General features: G+C 45.7%; 1 protein-coding gene across 1 annotated transcript in view; it reads right to left on the reverse strand.

The window, feature by feature from the left end:
- The window catches only part of LOC311316480 (nuclear factor erythroid 2-related factor 2-like), a 34922-nt gene continuing 21415 nt past the window's right edge, over positions 1–13507 (reverse strand). Inside the window, exons 2-4 of the mRNA XM_084447342.1 lie at positions 11122–11394; positions 10846–10938; positions 1–1629 (exon numbers count right to left, since the gene is read on the reverse strand). Of these exons, the coding sequence (XP_084303468.1) occupies positions 169–1629; positions 10846–10938; positions 11122–11394 (1827 nt within the window). The 3' untranslated portion in view covers positions 1–168. The remainder of the gene's footprint in view (positions 1630–10845; positions 10939–11121; positions 11395–13507) is intronic.

The raw sequence follows: 13507 nt of genomic DNA on the forward strand, positions 1-13507 counted from the left end.
TCATTAAAGGCTGTTTATTTCAATACAAAAAACATTTTGAGAAACACTTGAGAAACACCAGAATCCAAACAGTCATTCAAAACTGAATCAGGTATAAAATACAGAAAATAATTTGCTCTAAAATAGTTTTGGGAACCAAACTCATGAGATCTTGGTGGCTGGGGGACTTTAACTAGCGTCACCCTTGGGGGTTTTGTTAGGGCGTGGCACCAGGAACATGGACCCGTCGGAGGCCTGCTGGAGGGAGTAGTGCTGGGGGCAGTAGGGCCTGCCGTGTTCGTCCCTCAGCTGGCCGAACACCTCCAGGTAGAGGCTGCTAAGCTTGGCCCTCAGCCCCCTCAGAGAGCTCTCTCCCTGGGCACGCTCCCCCAGCAGGCAGTCCCGCTCCCTCTGGAGCTCCTCCAGCTCCTCCTCCAGCCTGCTGATGGACGCCATTTTGCGTTTGCGGCAGTTCTGAGCCGCCACCTTGTTCTTGCCCCGCCTCCGGATGTCCCGCACCAGTGCCAGCTGTGATTCGTTGAGCTGGTGGCACGTCATCAACTCATTGAAGTCATCGACGGGGAGGTTGATGATGTGGTCGACAGCGAAGGGGAAGGCCAGTGCCCTTGCTCGCTGCTCGTCACGTGACAGACGGGCCTGCCCCCCTGACCTCGTGGACTTCCTGGTCTTGTCCGTCAGTGATGTGATGAATTGGGAGTCTGGCGAGGTGGGTCCTGTCAGTGAGAAGGAGGAGCTAACAGGAGATTGGTGGAGCTTGCTACTGGACACGTTCTCCCTCTGCTCTGATTGGTTGCTGCTTGGGCTGCTCTCCATCTCCTCCATTTCTGATTCGCTGGAATCCCAGGAGCCCTCGTCCTTATTGGACGCCCCAGATAAGCAGGTTTCCAGCAAAACCCCAGACTCTGGGGACTCACTGGCGAACCCATGTGACTGCAGCAGGAAGTCCTCTGTCAGGGAGAAGTCTAGCAGGGCAGGGTGAGACAGGTCGTCCAGAGGAGACAGGTCTCCCAATGGAGGGTGAGACAGGTCTTCCAAAGGAGGGTGAGACAGGTCTCCCAATGGAGGGTGAGAGAGGTCTCCCAATGGAGCTGGAGACAGGTCCTCCGGGGGAAGGGGAGACAGGTCTTCTAATGGAGCAGGAGACAGGTCCTCTGGCAGAGGGGGAGACGGGTCTTCTAATGAAGGGTGAGACGGGTCTTCCAATGGAGGGTGAGACAGGTTTTCCAGGGGAGGGGGAGACAAGTCTTCCAAGGGAGGGGGAGACAGGTCAGAGGCTGTCGGGGTGTTCTGGGTTTGCAGGGGCCTGGGGGGGGTGGGCGTGTTCTCTAGGGGCAGGCCGATCAGCTCCAGGATCTCTGAGACCTGCATACTGAGGTTATGGAGCTCAGGAAGGGCCAGCAGGTCCAGCCACGCCTGCTCAGGCAGGGGGGCTGGTAGGGAAGGCAGGGGGGCAGCTAGGTGGGGTGTGGGTAGTGTTGAAGGGGCTGCAGCTAGGGTCAGGGGGGCAGGTAAGGGTGGGGGTCCTGGAGGGGAGAGGGTAGGTAGTGCTGAGAGGTTCAGGGTATGAGGAACCAGCAGAGCTGAGAGCATGAGATTCTTGGCAATAGGCGAAGGCTGGGGGGTGGAGGGCTGGAGGGTTGGGGGGTTAGCCAGGCAGAGGACAGAGAGAGAGACGGAGAGAGAGAGTCAAATTCAAATTACAATTACCAAAGTCAAATTACCATTGAAACTTGTTAAAGGCAATAATTGTTTGCATATTATTACTTTAGTAAATGTAAAATTTGAAACTTTACAAGCTTGAAGCTTTACAGCTAGAACACATAGTATGTGTACTTACTGTATGTATTGTATTTAGCATGTAATACAATCTAAATGAAAACACTTTAACACACTAATACTATCTAGTCACCGTGACCTCTGACCCACACCCAAGGAATCTAAAACCAAGGAAAGGATATCATGACACTGTGTGGCACGTGCACGCAGATCGGTGCAAAGTGTGACAACTTTTAGGTCGGCCGTCATTGAAGTGAATGGGATCGCCGTCTCCTTGTTTACGACGATTTTAACAAGTTATAACCCCGAATGGCAGAATCATTGGTAATTTGTTGCATTTTTAACTAGCTAGTTTGGAGATAAACGCCATTCTCCCTTCCAGCCCCCCATCCAGAAAAGTGTAGCTAGCCAACTCTGTGAAGTGAGTTAACGTGGAAGAAAGTCCAAGTATCTTAAATCGCACTTTATGTGCCAGATATGTTACCGACAGCTCGCTGACTCGTTAACAGTACTTGAAAAGCGGAAAGCTGTGGGCATGACCAATCAGTGGCCAAATCAGCCTCTCCGCACAGCCCACACTCTACTCATTATCATTTTTTCCCCAGATGTTCTTGCCGCAGTGAGAACTTCTGGGTACTCAGATTATTAACTGGCTAATTTTTGATATATTGGTTAATGTATATTTCCTCAGATAGCTTGTGTAGTAGTGGATGTCAAATAGCTGTTGATGTAGGCTAATGGGTTGGACATGGTGACTTGGTGAGCTACTGTAGCTGGCAACCCCAAAGGACATCATGTTGATATGCTTTTACTGAATGGCAGGCCTCTATCAGTGTTGCTACACCAGTAAGCTTGTTTAGCCAGGTTTGACTAAAAACATACAATGCAAATTATTTTCAGTTATCAGGTCATTAACCAAAAAGGATATGTAAGACAATGATTTGACATCAAAAAGAGCTAATTTCAACAGAAGAGATTCTGTGACAGGACAGGAGACTGGCTGTGGCTGAACACATTTAAGATTACTGTGATTTCTACGATGTGACCATGTGACCATGCCACCGGCTGCTTAAGATCATCAGTATGTTTAAAGGGATGGCATGGGGTTGGTCTCATTTCTGGTGGACACCTGAACGATGGTGTCTGTGCGTGTTGGTGTGCAGTAAGTTCTGTGGGTGTTGGTGTGCAGTAGTTCATCAATTTGACTGAGCTTCAGCATGGCAGCTTTAAGTAAGTCCTTGATTGGTGAGTGTGGTGGAGGAGGGGAGGGTTATCGCTGGGTTACTGGTTGGGACAGAGACATCCTCTGAATTGTGTCTTGAATGCCTTAGAGAGGGGGGTCGATGGGTTCCTTGGGACAGAGACATCCTTTCCCTGCCCTGGTTGATGTGTAGCAGAGGGTCTGGTGCAGGGGGGGGGGGGGTAGAGGCTTTCTGCCTGACCTTCACGTCTCTCTTGTTTGGGTTTGGCCTCTGCATGCCTTGGTTGTTTTGGAGCAGAGGGTCAGGTGAGGCGGGAGAGACACAAGATTTTCCCCTGAGCTCACTGACCTTCATCTTATTTGGGAACGGCATTCCAAGACTCTGTGGTAAGTTGGCACCAAGTACTCTGGCTACATTGATGTTTGGAGGTACCCTATCGGGTCTCAAGTTGTCTCTGCAGTTCCAAATTATATAAAAATTGTCAATAAACTTTATCCCCTGGGTGAGGCATGCCGATGTCAGCCATGTATTCATTTTGAGGAGTCTGCTAAAAGATTTGCTTCCTTTCCCTAAAGTTGGAATGGGGCCTGAGATGAATATATTTTGTGATTGACAGTCACTCAGTTTCTCCAGTAGCAGGTAAAGGTCTCCTTTCAGGATCTCAGAGCCAGTTTTCCTGATCAGAATGTCATAAGACCCAGCGTGGATGATGATTCTCATCACTTGGACGTGTAGAGAGGATAACTGGTAGCTGCTCTGTTAGCTCTCTGATAAATGTGTCAGCCATGGATAGATTTTCAGTGTCTGCCATCCTTACCTAGCTTGGCTTCACCAGAACCAATTCGCAACCAGGCCAGGTCCAGCCTGGCTTATGTGTGTTGGCTGGCTTGTTTCTGTGCGGGAGCGGTAGGACGGAAATGTCTGATAAATAAAGATGGGTCTTGTCACCTGGACACATCAGTTCCAATGCTTCCAATGCTAATCCAGCACAATGAGAGTGGGATCGGCGCAGGTACTCATCCAGGCCCTGGTCATCTCCCACCTGGACTACTGCAACTCCCTCCTCGCTGGGGCACCGGCGTCAGCCATTAAACCTCTGGAACTTGTCCAGAAAGCTGCTGCTCGCCTGGTGTTCAACCACCCCAAATTCTCCCACACAACTTCCCTCCTCCGTTCCCTATACTGGCTCCCTGTAGCGGCTCGCATCCAGTTTAAAACTCTGGCGCTAACCTAAAGGGCAATGAAAGGAACAGCCCCCTCCTACCTCCAGGCCATGGTCAAACCCTACACCCCCTCCCGACCGCTACGCTCTGCTACCTCAGGGCGACTGGTTGCCCCGTCACTCCGAGGCTCCTGCGGTCGATCGACACGGTCACGGCTCTTCTCTGTCCTGGCCCCGCAGTGGTGGAATGAACTGCCCACTGATGTCAGGACAGCAGCGTCGCTGCCCATCTTTCGTCGCAGGCTCAAAACTCATCTCTTCAAGAAGTACTACAACAATCCTCCCACCTAAGCACTTATTGTATTATATTATATTGCACTGTACTTTAGATTGCGATTCTTGCACTTTGCCTTCAGCACTAGATTATGCTCTTAGTCACTTGTTTTAGAAAGAAGATGCACTTGTGAGTTCTGGCAAGTAGTAGTACATTGGCTCTTCCTACGTTAAATGCAATTATTGTTAGTCGCTTTGGATAAAAGCGTCTGCTAAATGACTGTAATGTAATGTAATGTAATGTAATGTAATGTAATGGATAGCCAGTAAGCTCATGGGCTCACAACAACTAGCAGCTGCTTCCATAACATTAATGGTAGCGGTCAGTGGCTACAGCAGTTACACTGATGATTCCTGTAATATTAGCTATTTTGATGCAATGGGTTCAACTTTTGTTTCTGGATAAAGGTCATGACTTGCTGTTTTGCACTTCTCTTTAGGTGGTGAATAAGTAGACCCAGGTATATGAAGATATGAAAGTAAAGTATTTGCCCTCAGAAGTAAATTGTAATTAAAATGGTTCTTAGCTAAGTAACGACTTGGCAGGCAGACTTGAAAGGTCAATTGTAATAATATCATGAATGAACAATTGTAAACATAGTACTCAACAGAATAGGTAATACTCAAGTCTTGATTGAAACTTTTCCTAAATGCTTTATTAAACATACAGACATGCACATTAAAAGTAGCCATAAGTTATTTTGCATGTGCTCTCAGGACATGTTGTGGTTGTGACCATCTTTGTAAAGAAGAGAGGCATGTAATGCACATGTATACAGTAATACAGAGTCAGTTGTCTATTGTATAGACAAGGTGCAATGTGTCACATGATCACTTGTTGGTCCAGGGGGTGGCATGTGTGCCATTGTTATAATTAGAGTGTGATGAGTCTCTGGCCTCAACCACACCAGGCATCCCAGCATCAAAGCTGCAACAGAACAGAAGGGAGATTCTGATTCTGATACAAGAGTGAAGCTTGTACATGGTCTGCCAAGCACAATACCACAGCACAAAGTTGTTCTTGTTTTGTCCACTGCAGTTGTCACAATGAAGGTCCACATGTGTTTCTCCAACTCCATAGTTGTTGAAGAAACATAGTTGATGACTGCATTGCTGCTCTTGACGCCATCCCTTTGTCGATCAGGTAGTTCACTTGCTTTTATGGTACCTAAACATAAAAAGCTCAATTAATGAACAGAAATAATGATCGAAGCCATATTACAAGAAATTCCTAACTTGCAGATCCCATCATAATTGTAGGTTATGGGTTACGATTTGCTTAATACCTACTGGAGAAAAATATCCTCTCTTAATCCGTTCACTTTAAACTTAAGACATAATTACATACATGCAGGGGTCAAAATTTACTTTAGCTCACCAGCCAAATATCTGGTAGATGAAAAATTGTACCCGCCAAACCTTTTTTTCCCCAGCCAAAAATAACATTTATATAAAGCCTTTTTTGTGTCGCGTAGACATACAGTACATTTAATATGCATAACAACATGATATGGTGAATAAAAACAGTGGTCAGAGCAGATTCCTGGTGCCACAGCACAGGTGGTGTTGTAGTCCTATCTCCAACTGAAAATATTGATCTAGTGATTAGTCAACCCATTGCTAAATCACAAACTACTAAGCTATCCCATAGGAATTAGCCTATAACCATACCAGCTGGGCAAGCTGACTTTGCTAGCTACCTAACCTAGCCCTAATGATATTGTCCTGCTCGATTGCTGTGCAACATATGAACTGACCAGTTGTTAAATGTATTTCACAACACTGGTTATTCTAGCCAACAATGTTAAATATAGAGGGTTTTCACGGTCTGTCATCTGTCAGCCATGTTGGAGGTTGACGCTACTGAATGTAGATAGCTAGCTAGATAGATAGATCAATAGACAGGTAGATAGACCTATCCATCTACCTATCTATCTAGTCGTTAGCCTAAACCTGAGCTTACACCTGCTAAACCTAAGCTTAAACCTCCAACATGGCCGGCCGTGAAAACCCTCTATATGTGACGCTTGTTGTGGCTGTCTGGCACAATATGGTTAGCTACATTAGCTGGTCACGAGACAGTCCCAGTCAGCTGACGTAGCATAGCTTTAGATGACAGTTTGCTTGCTGTGTGAATATGCTACGTATGTTGTGAGGCAAGGACTAGCTAGCTTGTAGTAGCTAACCTTAGCTAAAGCACTTTGAGAGAAAGGGCACAGTATCTCCGACTCCCCGGGCCTTGAGTTAGCTAGCTAACACTAGCTAGCGTGTTAGCTAGCACTAGCTAACGTTAGCTAGCTATCATTGGGCTTCATTAACTGAACTTAGCTTTAGCTTAGCGTGCAGCCAGGTTATGGGTTACTGTTTACTTCAGATAATTCTCTAAATTTCAACTAGCCCTTCTCAGTCCTGCTGTCGCATTCCGCTCGCTCATGCCAGACAACAGTCCTTTGCTGGTCCATTCACTGCCGTCAAGATAAATCGGTGTCGGCCTAGTTAGGAGAGGCGCTCATTACAAGTTAAACATGAAACTTTACTTACCTAAGCAAAATGGTCTATTTTAACAAATGCTGGGTTGAAGCTGAATGCGCGGAGCGGAATGCAACAACGGGACTGAGAAGGGCTACATTTCAAACAGATATTCCAGTGAAACCAGGTAGTCAAAATAACTTACCTGATATAAAATGGTCACCGCAAACGCGGGCATTTCTGATGATATTCTCAGTCCAGTCCGTACGCTTAATAATGGCAATTTCGTCTGTCTTCCTCTGCTACTGTTTCAAGAATGCGTGCCCATATTTGTGCTGACTAGGTTGTAAAAGGGTTTATAATTAACAAATATGATCCACGCTCGTTACATAAGTTCTATAACATCCAGTGACAAAATATGTCATGGTACCTTGGTATGTCAACACCAAGGATTGAACTCACAACCTTCAGCGCACTATCCACTCGGCCACCGCTGACTAGAGTCCAACCGATTAACGATATATATATTAACCGATATATCGGGCCGATATTCACACTTTTACAAATATCGGCTATCTGTAAAAAAAAAAAAAACTTATTTTTTTTCATGTATTTATTGTGCAAACTCCAAGACATGTAACAAACAGTACAAGTCAGCAGTAAATGGGAAGTTTTAGCATATCAATAAGACAAAAGCAAAAACAAACACAAAAATGAACAGCGCTCAATGAACCGCGCTAAACTAACCCACCCACCCAGTTAACCACCCACATGTCCCAGGAGTTACAAAGCACTTTTCCTTAAATGACAAAAAAAACAAAAAACAAAATAAAGCTGCTACGCAGCGATGAGGCGGGTCGTAAAACATTTGTAAAACATTTTGATGCATTGTAAGCTCGATTTTGATAATTCAACAATCTGGTCAATGAGTTTGTGAATTACAGTCTGAAGATCCAGTGTAGCAAGTTTGGTGTTAATTGATTGAAAAATGTGGGATGAGATATGTTTATTAATTTTTACAGGTTTTGTTTGCTTTTCTTCATAATTGAACATTAACTTCAGCAGCTGTGTACTCAGTCAGTTGCCAATCCATCGATTTAGTCATTGTAATCCTCAGCGGGGGTTGGGTAGGGTTGCCAACAGCGAAGTCTCCAATTCGTGGAGCTTGCGTTGGATTGTGGGTAATGTAGTTTTCTCTGTATGAAGTGTTGGTTTCAGAGGACAGAAAAAACATATTTTTAAAAATTCAATTTTTGAGATAAAATTCTGAAAAACATCACACTACATCTTGGATATGTGGCCAATGTTGTCACTTTTTATGAGGATGATCAGACATTGATTTGGCGAGAATTAATAGGAACTGTATACAGAACTGTTAACAGTAAAACGTTTTGATGTGCTGTGGGCTCAATTTTTCATATTTCAAAAATCTGTGAGGATCGTTTGGTAAGGACAGTCTGAAGATACAGTATATCCATTTTTGTGTCAATTGAACAAAAAATGTGGGAGGATATAGGTTTGATAGGTTTTACAGTTTATGAAAATATCAGAGTGATGGACTTCAAAATTCCTGCAAGGTCAGAGCATATTAAAGTTTTGTCTCACTTGGGACTACATTGACATGGTGGTTTTACAGTGATAGCACCTATGGCTGATTTGTTATGATTTTTTAAAGTTTTAAACTTTAGACTGTTGCTGTAGCGCCACCTTCAGCTTTATTGACCTACAATGCAGGTTGAGGACTTTGGGTATAGTACTGGAGCTATGTGCAAAGTTTGGTGATTTTCTGTCCACGGGAAGTCAGACTTCAGTGGAAGATGGAGAATAATAATAATAGTAATAATAATAATAATATAGGCAAATACAATAGGGTTCCGGCAGCTACGCTGCCTAGCCCCTAATAATAAATGTACAACAACTAAGTAAAAAGTAAATAGCTAAAGGACAGAGAAATAAATAGAGGTATTGGTCAGAATTAAGTGTCTATTGAAGTTAGAGAGGTAACATAGGAGAGAAAGGGGTCCCAAGTTCTGTGGAATCTTTGTAAAGATCCTCTGACCGTGTGTTTGATTTATTCTAGATGCAGAAAATACATTAAATCTTTCAACCAAGAAGTTGTGCCAGGGGGGTTAGGACTTTTTCAATGTAGCAATATACGATGTTTGGCTATGAGGAATGCGAGTGAATTTAATATTGTCCTCCACCACCAGAATATCGGCCACCAAATATTGGGATATCGGCCACAAATATCGGCCCAAAATATCGGTGTCGTATCGGTATCGGCCACTGCAACGATCCCCAAAATCGGTATCGGATCGGCCTTAAAAAAAGCATATCGGTCGGACACTACCACTGACCTGGGAAATATGTGGAGTATTTTTGTTTTGATGTTCTGGGACCACTGCCTCTTGTGGTAGCAACATAGAATTGTTGCTTTCCGATCCCCAAGGGGCGTTACCAATGCTCATAGATCAAAATGCCTCTGGACGCAATTGGACAACCAATCAGAGAAAAGAATCATGTGACGTAGTGATGAATGACAGAAAAATGTAAACAGCAGAACGATTGGATATCCAGACTGATCTGCGGCGTGTAATAGAATGTGAGCTCGCGAGATCAGGCTGGTGACGTCAGGCTAATTCTTACCTGCCTGGTAATAGAGTCCCTAATCAGAATAGTGATTGGCTTATCTGGTGTGGGGTTGGAACTGTTTCTGCTAGCTGTCGGCCTAGCAGTTGTTTTGATGGGGTTATTTCTTGGGTTTTGGCTAGCCTTAATGCTAGTACTGGTGTGATTAACTTCCCTGGGTTCAGTGTGGTTAATATTGTCACACATTCCGTTATTCAGACGACAGTACCTGTCTTGCAATGAGAGTTGAGGTGTTGGAGCGGGTGTTTGTGCTCTCTTGTTTAGTTTCTTGTTGGATTTGCCTCTACGGCAGTGGGCAATATCAGACCACCTGGCTGGAGGTGGTGCTTCTTTCGGTCTTGCCCAGATGTTGTGCCAGTAAGAAGAATCATGAGGGACGGCTCTTTTGGGAGCCTCCATCGCTAGACCAGTGTCTTTATCTAGGGCAGCACACATCCATCTAACACTTAGCTAAATGTTTTTAGGTAAACCAGTATATCAAATGTTAGCTAGTTAACAATGCAACAAATTATGGATGATTCTGCCATCCCAGGTTATTTAAAATGACAAGTTGCAAACAAGGAGATGGCGACTTCAATGACGGCCAACCAGAAAGTTGTCACGCTTGGTACCAATCTGTGGGCACACGCTACACAGTGACGTAATGTCCCTTCCTTCGTTTCAGATTCCTTGCCCAGACCTCAGTCACCCTGACCCCCACCCAGTCACATTACATTACAGTCATTTAGCTGACACTTTTATCCAAAGTGACTTACAATAATTGCATTTAATGGGAAAAGCCAATGTACTACTACTTGCCAGAACTCACAAGTGCATCTTCTTTCTAAAACAAGTGACTTAGTGCATAATCTAGTTCTGTAGGCAAGGTGCAAGAATAGCAATCTAAAATACAATAGCTGCTAAGAGGGAGAACTGTTGTAGTACTTCTTGAAGAGATACGTTTTGAGCCTGCAGCGAAAGATGGGCAGCGACTCTGCTGTCCTGACGTCAGTGGGCAGTTCATTCCACCACTATGGGGCCAGGAAAGTGAAGAGCCATGACCGTGTCAATCGATCACAGGGACCTCGTAGTGACGGGGTAACCAGTCGCCCCGAGGTAGCAGAGCGTAGCGGTCGGGAGGGGGTGTAGGGTTTGACCATGGTCTGGACTATCTCATCTGGCTGTTGTCAGGGCCCCACCAAGTCTAGTGGGAGTGTGTATCTCATCTGGCTGTTCTAAGGGCCCCACCAAGTCTAGTGTGAGTGTGTATCTCACCTGGTTGTTCTCCAGAGGAAAGGTGTCAGCCAGCAGCTCCATATACTCAGAAAACGACAGGGCTTCATCCTCCACCTCGCATAGCATGGTGTCCTTCACACACGCACGCATGCACGCACGCACACACACACACACACATTATTCATTATTATTTATGTTTTTTTTTGTGATACACACTATGCATATTAATTCATCAGGCATCAAGTGAGTGAACGACATCATCAGAACACACCCAGGTGGTCCTGAGTGAGATGATCAGTGACATCGTCTGCGTACCCGGTCCAGTTCGTGGGCGGAGCCGTCGTCGTCCTCCTCATTGGTGGGTGGTGTCAGGGGGCATGGCAGCGCCTCCCCCGTCTCCTCGTCCAGCTGCAGCTCCCTGATAAGCTCCGCCTCCTGCTCCTTCTGCAGCCTGGCACACTCCTCCGCCTCGCGCTCCCGCTGTCGCTGTAGCAACGCCTCCTTCTGGCGCAGGCGGCGGTCAAACACCTCGCGTCCCGCCCCCATGTCCACATCCTGTCGCCACAGGATATCCACAAGGTCCATGTCCTGGAGGGGGGAGGAAGGGGGATCAGACTAAATACAGTAACTGATCACATTAAAAGCACATCAATTGGGATATTAAAGACTCAACTCTACTTGACTCTGCTCTGCCGTACTCTACTCTGCTCTACTCTTCATCTTGTTAGGTAACAACTACGAGCGACAGCCACACCTTCACTCAGTGATGAGATTACATCCTAGACCATTCTGATCTCGTAAGCTCATTCTGTTTCTCTCCACAGATCAGTCTGGCCTTCCTCATATCTACTTCATTTCAGTGGGCAGGAGTACTTGTTTTGACAGACAAACTCCTGCAGGCAATCAATGTTTGATGAATAAAACTTTTGTCAAATCCAGTCGGAAGAATGGTTTCCTCAATATTTTCCTCCGAGAAACCCTGCTAGTGCGTAGGCTACGCTTGTTCTTTCATTGTTGTTATTGAGTCTCTTTCTGCAATAACTGCATGGCTGTGTTTATTCTACAGACCTGCAAACTCTGGAGTAGTGAAAAAGGTGACGACATACAAAACTAAAACCCTCTAGATTCACTGAAACTACCATGGTTAACATAAAAAGGTGACTGTAGCCAAAAGGTGACAAGTTTGCAGGTCTGATTCTACGAGCGTTACTGCTCTTTGTTTCAGGAGACAACATGACTGTTTTGCCCAGCGGCAGTCTGTATAGGAAGGGAAAGTGAAAACATGCGCCCCTAGCGGATTTGTTCCTATCGGAGAGGGGTTTCAATGTAAACTCCCATAGACCGGATTTTCTAATAATTACTACGAAGCCATTTCGGTGAAGTTATCAAGACAAAAATGTATGAGTGTATTTACAGTAATAACCTACTAACTGTGAGAATTTCAAACAGTATTTCGCTTTCTTTCAAATTTTTGAAATTGCTCCATTCGTTTCATAAATGGACTACGCAGCCGGGCGCGCTTATGTACGTCACTCATGAGAAAAATGCTGTGCTTTGCGCCAGATTGTTCCCATCAGTATGAGACGAATGGTTTTATATGAAAAAGAACAGCTTAGGCTGGTCAAGCTCATCAACCTCAGGCTGGTCTTAGCTGGTCAGCATGGTCTGATCAAGTTGGTCTAGCTGGTTAGGATGGTATTAGCTGGTCAGACTGGTCTTAGCCGGTCTGGTCCGCAGGTGCGCCTGGCTATTCTTTTCATTCAAACCTTTATTTATTCTCGAAAAGACAATTGAGGTTTCTCCAGTGATGTATTAATAGAACTGGATAGGGTCTCTCCATTCACTGACTGCTTGAAGAAGTTAAGCCATATGTGAAATGCAAACGCGCGTTCATGGCTCTCCCCGCTCTGAGTTAGTAATGAAAATCGGCTTGCTTATTAATCTACTTTCGTCAAATATATCCGTTGGAAAACTTCCAGGCATCTTAGTTTTAACAGTATAATTGTGACTGAACATGTTTTGTTTGCTAGTAGGTGGTATTCATTCTGTTCACAACAGCGCGATGGGCAGCCAGGCGAAATAGCTTCAGGGGACCTGGTCCCAGGCGAGTTGAACAGCTGACAACAGAGACGGGATCTCTCGTTGCGGCATGAAGTTCACGGCTAACCCGCCGAGCTCGGGGGGCTCACAGGCCAGTGCGGAGATCTACCAGTAGGCTAATTATAGTGGAATTGCCGAATGACAGTTTATCATTTCATCTTTATGCCTACACAACATCAACTCATTTCCATGTATGTGAATAAAGTGAATTCCAGTTCCGTCGGGTGCGATGTCAGCGGATCCGACCCAACCCCGGGAGTAGCCTACCTGCACCGGCTGTCTTGCATCCTTCCCGGAAAAAGCGCCTTAGAATACGTGGAAAACGAGGTGGTGTGCTCATCCGACTCAAGGCCTTCCTGTCAGCCTCTTTAGCGATAGTTCCACGCCTCGGATTCTCTCCTGTTACCCGCCATCTAAGCGGTCGGTGGATCCGCCCCGTCTTCCCAGAGCCCTCGCCTTTGTTGTCCCCAGTGAGTGAATCATCTAACCCCGATCTGCTGTCAGCCTCCGACCGGTACCTCGGCCGTGGCGTTCGCCATGGCAATCTCCGCCCGCAGAGACGTGCCGCAGCCCTGGCCAGCCCAGAGCGGAACTTTTGTTT

The sequence above is a fragment of the Borostomias antarcticus genome (genome assembly GCF_949987555.1).
Source record: "Borostomias antarcticus genome assembly, chromosome: 12".
NCBI lineage: Eukaryota > Metazoa > Chordata > Actinopteri > Stomiiformes > Stomiidae > Borostomias > Borostomias antarcticus.